Here is an 18,141-nt window from a genome sequence, read left to right on the forward strand (position 1 = left end):
GGTATTTAATTTACGATGTGGGTTATCACTATCAAGTGTAAAGTAGCCTGTTTCTGCTAGAAAAAACTCATGATAACCGCGATGTCTTCACCAGTTAACTGCTAAATGTTTCTGTGCCTCACTTCGTGGGTTTCTCTCTTAGTTTTTGGGTTATTCAGAAGGTGCCTCGCCACTTTGACCCCTTTGCGGTTGACGTGTGTAGGATGTCCACATGAGGATTGCACACTAATTTGCATGTTTATCTTTCACGTCAGTTTCATGGTGTGCAATAGCCAGGAGGGTGTGGTTCACAAACCGCTCAAGTGTAAATATAAGTCGCGGACATTTCGCTTAAAAAGCAGTCGTGATTGCAAAGGCATTTGGTCAGTATTGTTGGAAAAGTGCATAGGTAAGTACATTTTTCTCAGTTTTCTGATTTAACAGTCTGCTGAAACGTGTCACGTTTTGATGTTTTGCTATGAAGGCTTATGTCACAGTTATACTCTGCATTTAGATTACAATAAAAAAATTCTGCTGCTAATTATGGTTGTGTTCTGTAAAATCATGTCCACGAAATAGCGATGTGTTTCACCAGCATACAACTCGAACTCTTGTGCGTGAGTGCACGCCGATGATAGTGTGCTCGAGGCAGGTTGGTGGGCGGTGCGGTGCCTCTCCAAAGCTTCGTGACTGAGTTTGGGAGCTAGCTGGCCACGATTGGGCAACACCATAGCAACCGGAGAGCACAGACATAGATATTTATTTGACTTATCGCTATAACAACACATATTTAAGAATGCACAATTTAAAGTAATAAGTACATAACACATATTCATAACAAAATGTTGAAATTATATATTTTAGTTTACTTAAAACTGTATGAATGATTCTCCAAATGTCTGTGACACTTTCAATATCGGACCAAGCTACTAACTAACCAACTGATCTACGAGAGGGGAACAAAGTAGCAATTGAAGGCCAATACTTGAACGCCATCTGTCTGGTTATGGTACAAAAGGTACACTGTTTAGATGACACAACGTTGTTTTAAATAAAACCTTATGGTTACACTGTAAAAAGTGGCAGTTAAAGGACATTGCATCAATCGAAATACGGTAAAAAGCCATTGTGAAATAATGTTATAGCCCAAACACTAAATTTGACACCTTAGATAAAACAAAATGTTTCAATGTAACTGTTGAACCAAAGTATGCAGTGAAACTCCTCTTGTATGCAATAAATGAAGAAAGTGATGGATGTGGATGCAGATAAGAAAATTTGTGAAGAAGTTTAATCCTGTAGACAACACAACACATCTTACATGTTCATCACTTACACATTATATGCCAGCTAAGGGAAGGAATTTAGTTCCTTGTGTCTCTTATATTAAAATATGTAATTAATTTTCCTCCCTGACTGTAACGTGGATATAAAATAAAGTAATGCAGCAGACTTTCAAGCATATTTGAGCAATGAAAATCATTACATTTTTCATATTATCACTGGAATGTGTTTTCGTGACCATATCCTGACAGGAAAGACATAAACAGAGCGTCTTTTGTGCAACTACAGTATTGCACACAATGCACTGGTCCTGCTTATGTGTATGACTCAGGGAGTTGCGGATGACAGGATTTAATTAGAACATGACTCACTATTATTCTGATTATTATTATCCAAGACATGCAATTATGAGGATAATGTTTTTTTACGTGGAATACTTCAACCATTTCCCATAATTCACTGTCATTGGTTAACAATATTTCTCCGTTTCTATTTTACTTGTATATGTGTTGAGTAATTTTGGCTAATCTCAGAATTTGCATTGATGTTTCCTCTATATTCATTTATGTAACTAGTTATTTCTGCACAGCATCTAAATCTGTCCATAGTATTCATTTGGGTTGCGGTGATGAGGAAAAACGACAATTAATGTTATGATAACAAATCTTCGACGATAATGATATCTTCCATTTTGTAAATTATAATTTCATGTGATTATCATTGCTCTTATTTTTTTTGAAACTTCTTTCACAATACCTGTATTTTTGAAAACACACAATAATTACAAATGTACAACAACAAATAAAATCTTCCATTTTGTAAATTAGAATTTCATGTGATTATCATTGCTCTTATATATAAAAAAAACTTATTTCACAATTCCTGTATTTCTGTAAACACACAACAGTTATAAATGTACAACATACGTAGATTTCAGCAATTAAAGCAGTACTTTACAAAACGTTTTCCGCAATAAATGGCATGATTTTGTGGGTCTTGTTTTTTTATGCTTTCTCGTATAACTGACAACGTAAGCTTTATGTATCATAAAGTTACTATAATTAGAGGAATTATGGGAGAGTAATGTTGAGTAAACTGCAGTTTAAGATCTTTCGAATAACTTTCGTATGTATTGAAAGTACAGTATTGGAAAAACCTAAAAATACCAAAATATTAATAATTCTAAATACAATTACAAAGCTTTAGGAAACCGAAATGAATGATAATTGTCATATCGTAAACATGAAGATCGTGTCGTGCAAAAATACATTTGTAGCAACCCAGGTATGAAGACAGTAAATTGTGAAAATTATTATAATTATGGTGACCATGTTATCGGAAAATACTCTATAGCTAATCCTCTGTCTGCATTGTATGGCATTAATTCTCCAATAAAGCTTTCAGGAAATCTATTTTAATGTTACTGTGACAGTGAATCAAATTTTTCTTCTGCTTCTCTCTTCATATGCAATTAAAGTAGAGGCTTCTTTGATTTTCTTTTTTTTCTTTTAGAATTATTCGGTGACCCAGGCTACTCTTGCAAATGAGACTTATCCTAGTTTCTTGAAATATTTTCAGATTAAAGACAAATCTCTTTATAAGGCTGAGGAACCGTTGGAGACGCAATTATATTACAGCACACCTTGTGTTTTTACTGCCCATTGCATAACTTATTAGGCAATTAAAGGCAAGTTATACATTTTTATTTCTTCAAAATTTAGGTGTTAAAAGTTATAATTTTGATAAACATGTTGTTGGTAAGTGGCAGTGCGTGAATAATTTTTGCGGGCTGACAGTCGCTTTAAAACAAATGCCTTGGCTCAGTGTAGGTGATGAAACTTAGTTTCTACTTTCAATTTAAAGCTTTCGTGACTGCAGGGATTCATCTTGTTGGTTCTTGGTTCTTTCGGTAAAGTCACGTAGAAGGGAAATAATATTAATATTTCCCTGTTTTATTTTTATTATTTTATTTTTTCCCTTCTACGTGACTTTACCGAAAGAACCAAGAAGATTTCTACTTTCAGTTAAGTCATATTTCTTAAACATCCATTGTCCTGTGTGCTGGATTGTGCGATATGCAGCTATCGTCTGAGTCACTCGTCCACCGCTTCGCACGGCATGAGGGCACTGCTTCCACTTGTGCTCCAGTGCATCCTCATCTCTTACTATGGAGGTGACTACTCTCACTCGGTCCACAACTTGTCAAAAATCAACCCAATTAATTTAGTTTATTAAAGAGTCCTCACATATGTATTTACCAAAACGATGTGAAATGCATATTTTTTCATATTTTAAATATTTAACTTAATTTAACATTATATTTTCTACTTTATAAAGACGTTCAGGGAAACCTACGCGACAATCAAAATGGCAGACTCTTATATGCAAGATCGTCCTCGAAATGCATTGACTTACATTTTGACTTAAAACTTTCGTGACTGCAGGAATTCATACTCTTTGGTTCTTTCGGTAAAGTCACGTAGATAGAAAAAGAATAATAAAAAATTAAGTAGAAAAAACACTAATGTAGACTGGAGCCGGGTTCTTAAGCTGGGTGAGTGTACTGGCAGTCTACAATGTAGACTGTAGCCTGGTTCTTAACCTCGGTGAGCGTACTGGCAGTCTATAATGTAGGCTGTAGCCAATGCGCTCACCAAGCTTAAAAACTAGGCTACAGTCTACATTATAGACTGCCACTACACTCACCGAGGTTAAGAACCAGACTACAGTCTACATTATAAAATGCCAGTACACTCACTCTGGATGTTTTATTTTCTAACTGTTGTTATTTCGAATTATTTCGCGAATTACAGCTGTTGACACAACAACTCAAGTCTTCACTTCAGCAATTACTGCCACCTCATTTCAAGGTGATCCAAAACTTTACATCATTAGCTAATTTCCAATGTGCACTCAGTAGAATCTTTATGCATTTACTTTTTTTTATAAAAGCCCATTTGCTGAAAATGTATTCCATGCTACAATAAGGGAAATATTAATTATTGTAATTGAGCATAACAAGTACAATACACGTTTAAATTGCAAATTCAATTGAAGAACCACTACAAGGTACATTACAATACATCTTAATACCTAATTCTAAACTGAAACGCACATCCAATCAAATAAGACCACATCCCCTTCTCATACGCAAAGCTAATTTTGAGACGTCGTTAAGAAATAGGTACGCTTTGAGGCATGCCTTAAACCAAAGGATTGGAGTCCCCTGATCGATGTGCCCTAGACAGGTCAGCACTACCTAAATGCTCATTTGGGAAATTTGATTTGATATTTGACTAAACATTACTTTTTATAATTTACTAATGTGTTATTTGCATATTCTGAATCACAGTTGTCGAGACAACAACTCCAGTCTCCACTTCAACAATAACTGCTTCCCCATCTTATGGTAATCCAATAAAGGAATTGTGTACAATAATTACAATACATTCAAAGTGCACATTTCATTGACGAGCTAATACAGGGCATCTTACAAAATGCCTCTTCAAAATACACCTTCACACCTTACTCAAAATATGAAATATGCAACCAACTAAGAGCACATCCTCTTCTCATAAGCAGTGCTCATTTTCAGAATTCCTTTGCCATGCTTTGAGACCTGACTAAAAACTAAAAAAGGACTTGAAGTTAGAATAATGCCTCATTTCCTTCATTAAAACTGACTACAGACCTGTTTTCCTTTTATCGCACATGTATCAATTATCCCCAAAGATAATTGGGAACAGAATAACAAAATAACAAAGGCTAACCAAACATGGGATCTAGCAGATTTATCTACCAACTTACCATCCACGGGATAACCGATATCACTTATTCTTATAGAGTTACCATTGGACCAGAATCACCAATGTTGATTTTATCTTTCCAGAATTAGTAGTATTGAAGTGCAGCCCTGACATTACATACTCACGTGACTACGGGCAGAAGGGCCCCCAGTAGAGGGAACTCGAGATAACCCTTCAAGTTGGCCCTCTTCCACACTTCCAGAAAGTGGAACTTATTCAGACAGGTGGCTTTTTGAGGTACGTGCCACCCATTAGCAATTATTTATTTCTTACTTCTGTTTCTTCCACACAGCTGTTGACACAACAACTTTTTCCACTACTTCAAAAACTACTCCTCCAAAACCTCCTGGTAAGATTTGTCATATATGTTTTCAGACTGTCCACATCCAATCATATATGATGAAAATGATTTTATGAAGATATGGTTTATCATTGATTGGATGGCAACTTAGGAGAGGTAATGGTGTGATAGTTTGAAAATGTAGTTCTCTCGCATAGATTCAGTGTGCACATTTACAGCCTTTTTGTAAATCCACTGCTGGATGAGAAATTGAGCACGTGTATTAGAGAACATATACAGATCAGAGACATACTGCGCTCATTAGAGTAAACAGGCTTGGGCAGGACACATCACGAAAAGGTTTGATGGCCGATAGTCAAGATTAATGATGGAGTGGTGGCCAAGGGAGGGAATGCGCCTGAGACGATGTCCACGGTGAAGATTGAGAGATTTCTGCGTTGCAGGAATGAGAGACGGTGATGCCTTGTGCCCTTTATCTACCAGTATATTTATCATGGCTCATAATGATGATGGTAATACTTATAAATAGTTTCAACTTGTAACGCGGCACACATCACATTCACTCGCTCTCGAATTAAGAACGACTCAGAGGCGTGAAGAACCACAGCCAAGCGGCACGGCAGCAGTGAGCTGGTGCCAACAATTGTCCACGCTCTGCGGTCCTCTATATATTAAGGCAGTATCAGCCAATTAATGAGTGTTTACGTGTAGAATGAAACCAGAGCACCCAGAAAAAAATCTATGCGTGTGAAGCGGAAACACTGTATCCCATAAAGACTGGACTGGTAATAAAATAATAAATAATGGTTACTGCAACATATGCTTGTAATGGATCTTACATTGCAGATGGGGAGTGGACACAGTGGTTTAACGGTGATCGGCCATCTGGGGTTGGTGACTTTGAAGATGTTGTATCGATCGAATACCATTATCCGGGTCAACCCTGCTCTAATCGCATAAAAATAGAGGTGTGTGCAAAGTATATACAAAACTCTTTCATGATCATATTTTTCAAGAAAAACACATTTATGTCACTAATTGATGCATTATCTCCTCATGTATACTCTGCAAACAAATAGGGCATGACAGTGGAAGGTATTCCTGCTGAGGAAACAGGACAAGTATTAGCATATTATGACGCAGACAATGGAATTCAGTGTTTCAATGCACATCAAGTGGATGGTCAATGTCTCAACTACAAAGTTCGCTTTCTATGTGGGAAAAACTGTAAGTTTTGATACATTTCTTCTTTTCATTCTACGCATCACCAGGCCATGCGATTCACATTCAGAAGGTGGAAAATCGACCGTACTTGTAACTTTTTGAGACTGGCCCCTTCCGTTGGAATGTGGAATTGTTAATGCTGTAAAAAAATATCACTACCTCAGTGCTCACTTGATCATTGTTATGATATTTCACTAATACTTACGTTGCATGTTTTTTTTATTAACTATTGTTACGTGGGATTATGTTATGAAACAGCAGTCAACTCCAGTTTTCACTGCAACATTCACTGCTACCTCACAGTAACCCAACATCTTTAGTTTACAATATGCGCTAAGTTTTCAGATTATCCATTTAGGTATTTATCTACGTCCATATCCTGAAAATGTATTACATGTTACAATAAAGGTACTTGTAATGACGTGTGCATTCTAATATTTGATACATCTCCATCTTCATATCCATCTCACTCAGAAATTAATCATATATCCATAAAATAAAGCCCATATCCTGTTTTCATCTTAAGTTTGTTCTCTCATAAATGTGTTCCTCTTTTTATTTCTCAGTGTAACATTTCCAGCATGCATCTCTCCGTCCTTTGCACACTTTTCAGCTTTTGTTATGTGTGTTTGTCAATGGGTCCATGTTTCCAATACATGTCAAGATTGGCAATACTGACAACATAAAATTTCCAAAACCTCTCCATGCTGCTCTGGCTCGTTGGCTTCTAAGCACTCTCTTCATATCATTTTGAAACATGATCCACCTTCAGCAGTTGCCATAAATATACTTTGTTTTCTCGTTTCTAGTTTTACCTCTCCAACAATAATTGGAAGCAATTGTTGTATAATCTTTATTTTGTTAATATTTAACTTTGGCCCATTTTGCAACTTTATTTGTTAATTTAAAGAATAATTCTGAGATGGTTTGTAATGTATGATGTTTATGCCCTAATTTTTCTAATCTAATGTTGAAAAATTCATCTTCTGACTTAGCAAAAGGTAACTTTATTTTGATATCAGTGGAAATCTTTTGTGACTTGATGTCTTTTTTTTTATCACAGATATAACAACAACGACAACAGCAACAGTAGCTCTGCCACGTCCTGGTAATTCGAGACTACATATAATTTCCTCTTAACTAAAATGTTCATTGTTAAAACTATGCATGTGCTTCCATAGAAACCCTCATTGGTAATGTAAAATGTACAGAGAAACACGGAGAGCTGCATAGTTAGAATACTGAGATACAAAAAGGCACACAGTGGATCAGGGAATAAACAAATTGGAGACATTAATTTGTTAAATTAAGAAAAGTAAATGGGTTAGGGCAAGACACATCCCTGCATGGCTGGTGGGCGAGCCAAATGAGAGAAGTTGGCCAAGCAGAAGATCGTAGCAGAGATGGAGCGATGAGCTCATGGTGCATTCGTGAGATGGATGGTGGCAGCACTGCACTATGAGGGCTGGTGATGGCGGGGGGAGGCCTTCATCCAGTAGTGGATAGACAATGGCTGATGATTGTCAAAAAATGTAATATCTTGAGATAAATATAAAATATTATAGATTGATGTTTTAACATTTCCCACTTTAAAACAATTATAAATACGCATTCGTAGTTAATATGTAAAATCAGTATTTTTTATGAATTAGAAACATTTATATTATTTGAGTGGATATTTACATTTCATATTCATACCTTTTAACTCATACCTTCTGCTATGGAAAGTGCATACAGACCTCATTTAATTTAAAACACACAAATAGCAGTGTGCTACTATGTGGTCGATATCACAGGAAAGATGTGGTTTTCAAACTTCTCTTTGAGTTGCAAGTTATAGTGGTACATTTTTACTGAAATTATCTTACCTTTTTCACAGCGTTTGTAATTTATGATCCTTGAATGTTGTGTCCTGCGGCTGCATTCAAACCAAATGGCGGTTGCAGCCTCGTTAAATCAGTGATGGAGGTGGAAAAATAAAATCAACCTCCTGACACCACGGATAAGGGTTGAATGATTCAACCCCTGCGATTCCATGACTTGCCCAGATTCATGGTTGCAATTCCATTTGTTTATAGATACTTTTTATTTAACACTACAGTGAATGCTATTGCCTACCACTCGTTACTGTAGGGATGATGCGAACCCATTACATTAAGCATACACGAATAGAAAAACATACATTTTTACAAACACGATTCAATGTGTATATTGTTGAGCATAAGGATCACATTGATCGATGTTTCGAACCACCCCTTCGGGATAATTAAAATGGCTGCACGGGTAAGTTGGTCATCACTTTGGAGAGATTGGGAGAATGGTCACCGGGAAGTGAACAGAAAATTCTAAAATCTCTTTCAGTCACTACAAGATGCGTGATACAGGGAGACCCACATTACATGACGTTTGATGGACTCTATTACGACTTCATGGGCGCATGCATCTACACAACAGCCAAGCTGTGCAACATCTCCTCCTCCCTGCCCCACTTCAACGTGGAGACGAAAAACGAACGCCGTGGCTATCCAAGCGTGTCTTATGTCCGAGATGTTCACGTGGACGTGTACGGACACAGGGTCACCTTGTCTTTACAGCACGCCCTCCTGGTTAGTATTACACCTCGTGTTACCGCCGAGATTATAGTAACAAATGAGTTAAATGTAAAATACCATTATGCATACACATTGTGTGGACTCAAGCAGAGGCGATGGAACAAACTAATATTGGGGAGGACAGACGAGACGAGCATAAGTGGAAGTGGGTGTGGCAGGCTTGGATTTAGCTTGAGCCTGGTTAGCATTTTGATGGGTGACCCATAGGGATCGCCAGGTGCTGTAGGCATGACACTGTGAGGTGGCCAATAGATGGCAGGTCCGTTTCTCTGGTTTCCTTATTTATATAACTGTTCAAACATCTCAACGCAGGATCCTCCGAAACTAAAAGATGAATCAAGGTTGTTTTTGATAAATAATTTCCATTAATATATTTAGAATTATTAATAGATGAGAGAGACAAGGAATCCAGCCTCAAAAGTAATGTGAGGTTTTGTGTTAATCGAATGTGGCTTGATGTGATTTGGCTTCAATTATACACAAATTCTCAATAAGAGAATAGGGTACAATACTTAGGTCTCGAAAGCCCAATTCTTGAGCAGAAGTCATGAAAGTACTTTTTTACCAGAAATAATCAAACGTATATTAAACCAAAGACCACTGGGATATACAAGCATTATAAAGGGGACTCATTATTTGCTTAACGCTGGAATTACTCATGTGCTATGATCTACAGTTGGATGGGGAGCGGGTGACGCCCCCACTGGTGTTACCGGGGATGCACGTGTCTCTGAGCGGCTCATACCTCGTGCTCATGACCAACTTCAGCCTCACGGTTCGATTCGATGGGAACCATCAAGTGGAGGTGTCTGTACCAATGGAGTACGCTGGGCAGCTCTGTGGACTCTGCGGTGAGACCCTGCCTGAAGATGTCATTATTATTTTGTTACATGAAAATTTTACAAAGTACTTTGTGCAACCGGTGTGATGAATCCATGAGAAATCTCTCGTTGAAAATCCAGCTGTTCTCAGTACAGCTTCCAGCATTGGCATGAGCAAGGAATTACAGGGCTGTACCTTTATTATTTACCCATTTGTTTTGTGGATCATGTGAATTTAGTCTTCTTTTCAACAGGAAACTTTAATGGTGATGTTGGGGATGACTACCTAATGCCGGATGGGATGGTAGCTGTTTCCTCAACTGAGCTGGGAAGTAGCTGGATATCAGACAATAGCTCTGCTGAGTAAGTGATCACTTGCCCATTATTCACACAAGCATTTCCATCACACGCAGCATTCCAATCACACGGCATTTCATTTACACAGCATTCCAATCACTCACAACATTCTGATAACTCACTGTATTCCAATCACACACAAGCATTCCAATCACACTAACAGCACCAACAGCGGCAGAAGTAGCTACAACAACGGCAACTACAGTAGCAACAATATCAACAACAGCAACAAGAACAAGACTAGCAGCAACAACTGCAGCAGCAACAACAAGAACAGCAGCAACAACAGTAACAAAAACAATAATAACAACAACAGCAGCAACAACAGCAACAACAAGAACAACAACACCTTGCGATGGCGACGCTGCGACTGCTTCTGCTGCTGCTGCCCGGCTGTCTGCGGCTGGGCCCTGCTCTCGCGGGGCTAAGTGAGCTGAGCGGTCTGGTAGAGTGATGCCTCCACTCCTTCCTGGAGAATGGGGGGCATACCGGAAACTTCTCTTGGCTTGGATCGAAAAACCAGTTCCATTTCACCAAAACGTTGCCGATACTGCGATGGAACTCGCCAGCAGACTCGGCCCAGCATCCAACGTGCAGAAGGCAGTGCTGATTGGCTGAATTTTACACTTCAAGCGACTCGAATTCTGCACCCACTGTGCTACGATCGTCTGTGGAAATGCTGACCACTACCCGACCGTTTTCGTCACTTGTTGTAATGCCTCACACATGGTTGTGCTGCAGATCTGGTCAGTTCTTCTTTTTGCCCTACAGCCACACGATCATGGAAAAGAGCAGCTTTATCACCATAATGCTGCTGATGTTGGGTATCGAGCCAAACCTCGGACCAGGGCTCCTCAATTTTGGATTTGTCATTGCACGCTCAAAAGTCAACAAGACGGTGCTGATCCACGATCTTATCAACGATTGTGGACTCGACAATATTGGCCTTTTGCGAAACCTGGGTATATGACGACTCACCGGACGTAATTAAGCGTGAGGCTGCACCTAACGGATATGTTATTGTACATCAGCACCGTCGTGGGAAGCCTGGCACCGGAAACCCGCATGGTGGTGGGATCGCTCTGATTCACCATGAAGACATCTGCGTGAAAGTTCTGAGCGACTAATGAACAACCACATTATTCCAGCTGCTGCTTGTGAAAATAACAAACAGCATACTGGGGCTTAAGTTCGTTGTCATCTATCGACCGCCGTTTTCACTGCTGTGGAAATTCTTTCCCGAGCTTTCTGGTCTGCTGGAGTGTGGTTCACTTGGCTCTCGCTAGAGTCGCTACATCATCTGTGGTGAGCTGAACTGTCCCGGACCGACTGGTTATTGTGGTAAAATCAACAGCTAGTGATCTTGCTAAGAGTCACAGTTTAACCCAGCACGTTAGCAGCGAAACATAACTGGGAAAATATACCAGATAACATCTTCACATCTGCCAATGCCGTAACTGTGACCTAAATTGTTATTTAAGACATGGGTATTTCAGATCACAGTCTCGTGACTGGATCACGATGCTTCCCATCACGAGATCTGGTCATCATCGGTATGTCTAAATCCTGCATCGATGGTCGATTAATTTGCAGCTCAATTAAAAAATGTCATCACTGCTGTTCTTGATAAACTCTTGCCCATCTGAACAAGCACAAAGAGAACGTGGAAAGCGCACAGTAACTGGCTATCACCAGAGGCGATCGCTGCAAAGCAGACAATGAGTGAGCTGGAGCATCTTTGGAAGAAAATTGGTTTTGAAACTGTCTGACTCATTTACAGAGCAGCCTGCAGATCTGACAACCGACTTATTATTGAGTCTCACAGATCGTTCTATGCTCTGTGAGTCAATGAGTTGGCTCTTGACCCCCGTGCTCTGTGACGCATCGTGAAGGGTCCTGCTGTACTTCAACCACCCATAAACTAGTCAACCCAGTATGTGCACAGATCTTGCGACATTCTTCAGCAATAAAATAGTGACGATCAAGATGGCAGTTTATAACTTGAAGACAACGCATTCTCCTGGTCTGCCATCTCAGTTTCATCAACCTGGAACCAATGCAGAACTCGAGACCCTGGCACCAACGTGGATGGCAGAGGTGTTGATGTTCATCACACGGCTGCCAAATAATATTTTGCCACTCAACTACATCCACACGTTGATTCTCAAATCATGCTTGGACGTGCCTGCGACACTGATTGACCACCTGGCAAATCTTTCTTTGAGCAAGGGCTGTTTCCCAGACTGGTTCAAAATGGCACAGGTAACATTGCGCCTGAAAAAAAGTTGGCTAGAGCCATAGTGACCCCGCAAACTATCGCCCGATCTCAAACCTGAGTACAATTTAAAATGCGCCTTTGTCTGAAGAGGTTACTTCCCTCCGTCGCTGCGAGGGGCAGATTCAACCCATTGCAGTAGGCATACCAGAAGTTCCACAGCACTGATACAGCTTTACTAAAGATCACTGATGACCTCTACAAGATCATTGATGACCGGTGTGCTGCAGCGTTGGTTGGCCTTGATCTCTCAGCCACCTTTGTCACCATCGACTATGACATACTCATCGGGTGGCTATGGTTAAGGTTCGATGTATTGGGTATGGCACTGGGGTGAATTGAGTCATTCATACATACATGGTCGATCATTGTTCGTCAAGCTGGGTAACGAACAGTCGTCGCCTATGCCATGTCTAGTTGGCGTACCACAGTGGTCCATCCTCAGACTCTTCCTATTTTCAACATACGTCTCTCCGATCGCTGATGTCACCTCATCTTATGACATCAAGTTCCATCAATATGCTGATGATACGCAATTGTACACTGCAGTGAAGTCAAAGATTCCACGTGAGCAGTGCATGTGTAGATTGCATGAAACAAAATACTGCTTAATCCAGAAAGAGAGGAGGTTCTGCGGGTTGGCACTCAAGCTCAGGGGAAACAAATGTGGGAGGATGAGGTATGGCGGTCGCAGACTTCAGGATTCAGTTTTCTGCTTATCTAAAGTGCCTTGGCACCATACTCGACCAGAATATGCCGTTTGATCACCACGTGCAAAATATTGTTAGGTCCTGCAATCTGCATATGAAGGCTCTATGACACATTCTAACACGATTGAATCGTGACACAAACAACACGGGTGGCGTGTATTACAATATCGACAAGGCTTGATTATTGCAATTCACTACTCTATGGGACGTCCGGAAAACACATTACCAAACTGCAGCGTGTATAAAATAATTTGGCATGTGTTGTGACGGGTACTGCAAGATTCAATTATGTCTGTCCAGTGCTCACTGAGCTGCATTGGCTTCCGATTGCTGAACGATACATTATAAGGTTGTACTTATTATACACACAAAGTGCTTGTCACAAATTAACCACAATACCTTGCTGATCTCGCTAAGGAGAATAAACCATCTTGCAAACTCCAGTCATTCACACAGTTGCTTTTGGCCAACCATCTAAAAAGACAGTCACTGTATCACACGCTTTCAGATCCGTTTTTGCGGCCATCTTGAACAGTCATCCTTCCGATATTAGGAAGCCACTGGAGCTACGCACTTTTAAATCTATATTGAAAACTAATTCATTTGGAACTGCTTTTTAGGAATAGTTTTCTGTCCTTCCCCCGCACCTCTGATTAGAATGGTTGGCTGCATATGGTGCGAAAGTAATTTCAGCGTACATTTTCATCTGAAATCGTGTTCATCAATGGAGCACTTTTTGTTAATTGAATGGGTTTACTGGACAGTTTTGTAAGTGGTAATTATCTGCAAATCTAATTTCCTGTTTTTTATGATAATGTTTTTACACCAGTCTGTCATTCAAATTGTGTGGCATTAGAAGACTGCCAAATGCATGTTACGGTGTAATTTATGCCCATGGATAAAGCCGACCATTCAATCTCACCCTCTGTTGTGGAATACCATGGAGTTTATGGATCTTGAATTGCGTCTTAGCTCGACCCTAGCCTCACCTACATTGATTCATTCCCCCTGTAGACTCAGGCACAGCCAAATGTCCTGCACAGGTTGTGAAAATATCCCTGTGTGGATTGCAGTTTGTGGAATTGAAAACATCCATCATTCAGGTGGGGTGGATTGATGGCCAAATTAATTAGAAGATTTGTGTCCCATGTCTCTGATTCAGTTCGAAGAAGTCCAAGGTACTCCTGGAGACAATGCAAATATGATGAACGGAATTATGTTGATGTGGTAGTAAGAGTTTGTTTTTGTTGTATTTGTAGCTGCGTCATTGACTTTGAGCCTCCAGTTCCCTGTGATGCAGGAGAACAGGCTAAGTTTGAATCGGAGGAATTTTGTGGAAAGATACATGATGTCAATGGTAAGTTCATTCTGTTCTGAATATTGAATCCATCATTTCCTTTTCAACATTAAACAACTTTGTTTCAATTAACATTCCCTAATAACATATATGTTGATCATTTTGGTTACAAATGCTGTTGTGATGTAACTGATATTCATGTCACTTGTGAACAGGAGCATTCCAAGAATGCCATGCAGTGGTCAATCCAGAGCAATTCTTCATAACCTGCGTTCTTGACCAGTGTTGGATGGATGGGAACGAGCAGTTCCTCTGTGCCTCCATGCAGACCTACGCTGACCAGTGTGCCCAGCATGGGGTCATCGTCATGTGGAGGAACGACACCTTCTGCCGTGAGTGCACATCTGTCTGAGCTTTAATCCGTAACACATCACATTGCATGAGACTGGGCCTTGTTTTTATTCTGTGGAAGCACAATGTACATCTGTGTGGTTTGTTCATTTGTATAGCTGCTTGCAGTTGTGTATCCCCATTGTAATTGATCTCTGAGTATGTTTATCATTTGTGTTGACAGCGCTCGAATGCCCAGCAGACAGCCACTATGAGAGCTGTGCCCCATCATGCCCAGCCACGTGCAGCAATGTGACCCTCCCAGGTGCCTGCCAGCAGCCCTGTGGGGAGGGCTGTGTCTGTGACGAGGGCTTTGTCCTCTCAGGAGACAAGTGTGTCCCTCAGGATCAGTGTGGCTGCATGGACCACAACGACTTCTATCACCCAGTGGGTTAACCCTTCACATCATGTTTCTACGACAACATTTTACTTGAAAATCTCAATCATCAATGAGTATTTTTTGGGTATAATCAAGTTTCAGATTAAATTAACAATGGTGCCCTATTGGCCAATATTATAGCTTATGCATTCTATACATTGTATTTTACCATTGACACTCGTAATGCATTTCAAACCATAGAGAGTGTTTTGTCATTTTTCATTGAAAGAGTGATCCAGAATCCAAGTAAAAATCAGCAAATTCTTCTCTATGATAACAATCCAATACTTTGGATCAAACCACCCATATCAAAATGTATGTTGAACAACCTCTATCATCTAAAGCCACGCCAGTTTAATTTAAACAGGATGGGTGTCATTTACCCAATTCAACTGGGTTATTATCTCCGTTAAGCAGTGGTAGATTAGATGTAATTGGGAAGAGGCTCTAGGCTTTCGATTGTGTTGCAGCTTCAACTCCCCGTGCATCCTAGCGCTACCATCCTCTTGCAAACTCCATCCATTCCTGATTTCTAAATTAAATCGTCATCTTCATCAGTGGTGATCTTTGCATGACTGGAGGAAGGCCACCTCAAGATGCCACCACGTCTTAATGCTGCAAATTACCACAATCCATCTTTCTGTTCACACCAGCTGATCTCACTCCTCAGTCTTATCGGTAGTCTTCCTCTCATATTTGATGACGTTAATACAATCATATTCATCATGTAAATTAAGAGAAATGAGCCTCAGAAAATTGTTGAAGAGCTTAACAAGGAAACTGCAAAGTTGTACTGAAGATAAATACGAGATAAACAAAGCCATATCAACAAGTTTGTTGAAAAAAATCTGAGGGACACAGGTGGAAAATATTTAAACGAGCATGTGTGATGAGTATGTGTGACACGACTGCTGGACCGGCCCACTATCCTTAACTCACTTTTGTGGCTGCATTGTGTGATTTGAAATCTATCAATGTTATTAAGAGTAAACAAATGCACTGCCTTTAATATGTTGAATCTGTACACTCATGTATCGGCTTCATTCTCGGATAGCTTGTCAAATGATATAGCAATTCTTTACTGGATTTGTTATATGGAAATGAGTATGTTTGTGCCGTCTAAAAAATATTACTTCTATAACATAATCATCATGTGCAATTGTTTTGCTGTAAATAACATCCAGGATTCCCAACATTCATGTGTTTTTTTGTAGCTTGGGGACAGCTGGTTTGCAACACAGAATTGCAGTCTGCATTGCTCCTGTGGCGCTGCTGGAGGTGTGGTCTGTGAGCCCTGGCAGTGTGGAGCCTCCGAGAACTGCAGTGTGCAGAACGGCATTTTCGGATGCCACAACGTTGGTAAGCTTTCACTTCATTTAGTGTCTCGATATGAATGTGGATTGTACACATCCAGAATGCACGTGTTGTATTTTAATTTACCATCCCGTTGGTCTCCCCAGCTGCAAAAAGTCCCCAGTGTAAAATTCTATTTGGCTCACAGTCCTAGTGTTGGCCCATTAGGTTATTGGTTGTCCACAGAAATAAAGATTGCTGCTGCACTTGATACAGTTTTGCTGAGAGATCGTAGACATGAAGCAGGATCATTAAGTTATTCCACTGTTAGAGCATGTGGCCTTAATACAAAACATAATCAGGTAGTCTACAGGGGACTTTACCGAAAGAACCAAAGAGTATTGATTCCTGCAGTTATGAAAGCTTAAAATCAGGATTGATGTCACCATCCCGGTAAAGCAGGTTTGATTCCAGATTGTATTTACGTTGAGAAGTTAGTTAGGTTTGCTAAGCCTGCAATGACCACCGATGTTGTAATAATTCAGGTGTATACAGTAAGGTCTCAGAATACGCGGGCTCAAGAGTACGCGGAATCGCTCATACGCGACCGACGCCGATTCATACTTAACACTTGCGACTCGACACTGTCGCGACACACACGGGGTGGGAAGTGAGGAGTCAAATCGCTCCCAGCCATCACGCCAACGTGGATTTGACGGCGTCTAACTGAAGTGCCCGCGCAAGAACCGAGTCCTAAACAAATATCATGTTCGATCTGACCTGGATGCTTCCAATGATTAGTGAATCATTAACTGTACAGTACTGCACTTTAACAAAATGTATGTACATTTATATACATTTTATATATCCTCATATTTTATATATACACTCGTTTCGGAGAAACGAGGGTTAGGTGCACGGAACCTATCCCTCGCCGCATACTCTGAGACCTTACTCTTGCTTGATGCCGTGCAAGTCATCTGCAGCAATGAATATGCTGTGTATGTTTCTCTCCACAGCCGTTGACACAACTCCATCCACCATTCCCCAAACGATTCCCCCATTACATCTTGGTAAGATGCTATTTATTACATATTGGTCAATACATGTTGCATGAAAACTATATATTTTTGTGCATATTTAACAACTTTGCTGACATTTATTCTCAATACATGTTATATTAAATAAGAAATGAAGGCTAATGTCAAGAGTTTGGTCTATAATCTTAAATTAAGTGACAATGAATAAGGCTTCAAATGCTACCCTGCATCTTCTCAACACATGTCCAAACCATCTAAGTCTGCTAAAGCTCTAACATCTTCATTCCACCTCCTTTCACTTGTGAGAATAAAATACAGGTCTTAAAACCAATTCCTATATTTAAGCTTTCCTTAGTGGCGTGCACAATAAGCT

General features: G+C 40.0%; 1 protein-coding gene across 1 annotated transcript in view; it reads left to right on the forward strand.

The window, feature by feature from the left end:
* Positions 1 to 323: 323 nt before the first annotated feature.
* Positions 324 to 18,141, forward strand: part of LOC133348544 (zonadhesin-like) — a gene marked incomplete at its 3' end in the record, with an annotated part of 28,211 nt that continues 10,393 nt past the window's right edge. Inside the window, exons 1-14 of the mRNA XM_061561414.1 lie at positions 324 to 388; positions 3,345 to 3,436; positions 4,077 to 4,133; positions 4,616 to 4,672; positions 5,362 to 5,418; positions 7,658 to 7,702; positions 8,956 to 9,200; positions 9,883 to 10,057; positions 10,282 to 10,390; positions 14,629 to 14,726; positions 14,882 to 15,058; positions 15,241 to 15,443; positions 16,650 to 16,794; positions 17,748 to 17,801. Coding sequence (XP_061417398.1) covers positions 3,382 to 3,436; positions 4,077 to 4,133; positions 4,616 to 4,672; positions 5,362 to 5,418; positions 7,658 to 7,702; positions 8,956 to 9,200; positions 9,883 to 10,057; positions 10,282 to 10,390; positions 14,629 to 14,726; positions 14,882 to 15,058; positions 15,241 to 15,443; positions 16,650 to 16,794; positions 17,748 to 17,801 — 1,477 coding nt within the window. The remainder of the gene's footprint in view (positions 389 to 3,344; positions 3,437 to 4,076; positions 4,134 to 4,615; positions 4,673 to 5,361; positions 5,419 to 7,657; positions 7,703 to 8,955; positions 9,201 to 9,882; positions 10,058 to 10,281; positions 10,391 to 14,628; positions 14,727 to 14,881; positions 15,059 to 15,240; positions 15,444 to 16,649; positions 16,795 to 17,747; positions 17,802 to 18,141) is intronic.

The sequence above is a fragment of the Lethenteron reissneri genome, chromosome 27 (assembly GCF_015708825.2).
Source record: "Lethenteron reissneri isolate LAM-NWPU_2019-01 chromosome 27, ASM1570882v1, whole genome shotgun sequence".
Taxonomy (NCBI): Eukaryota; Metazoa; Chordata; class Hyperoartia; order Petromyzontiformes; family Petromyzontidae; genus Lethenteron; species Lethenteron reissneri.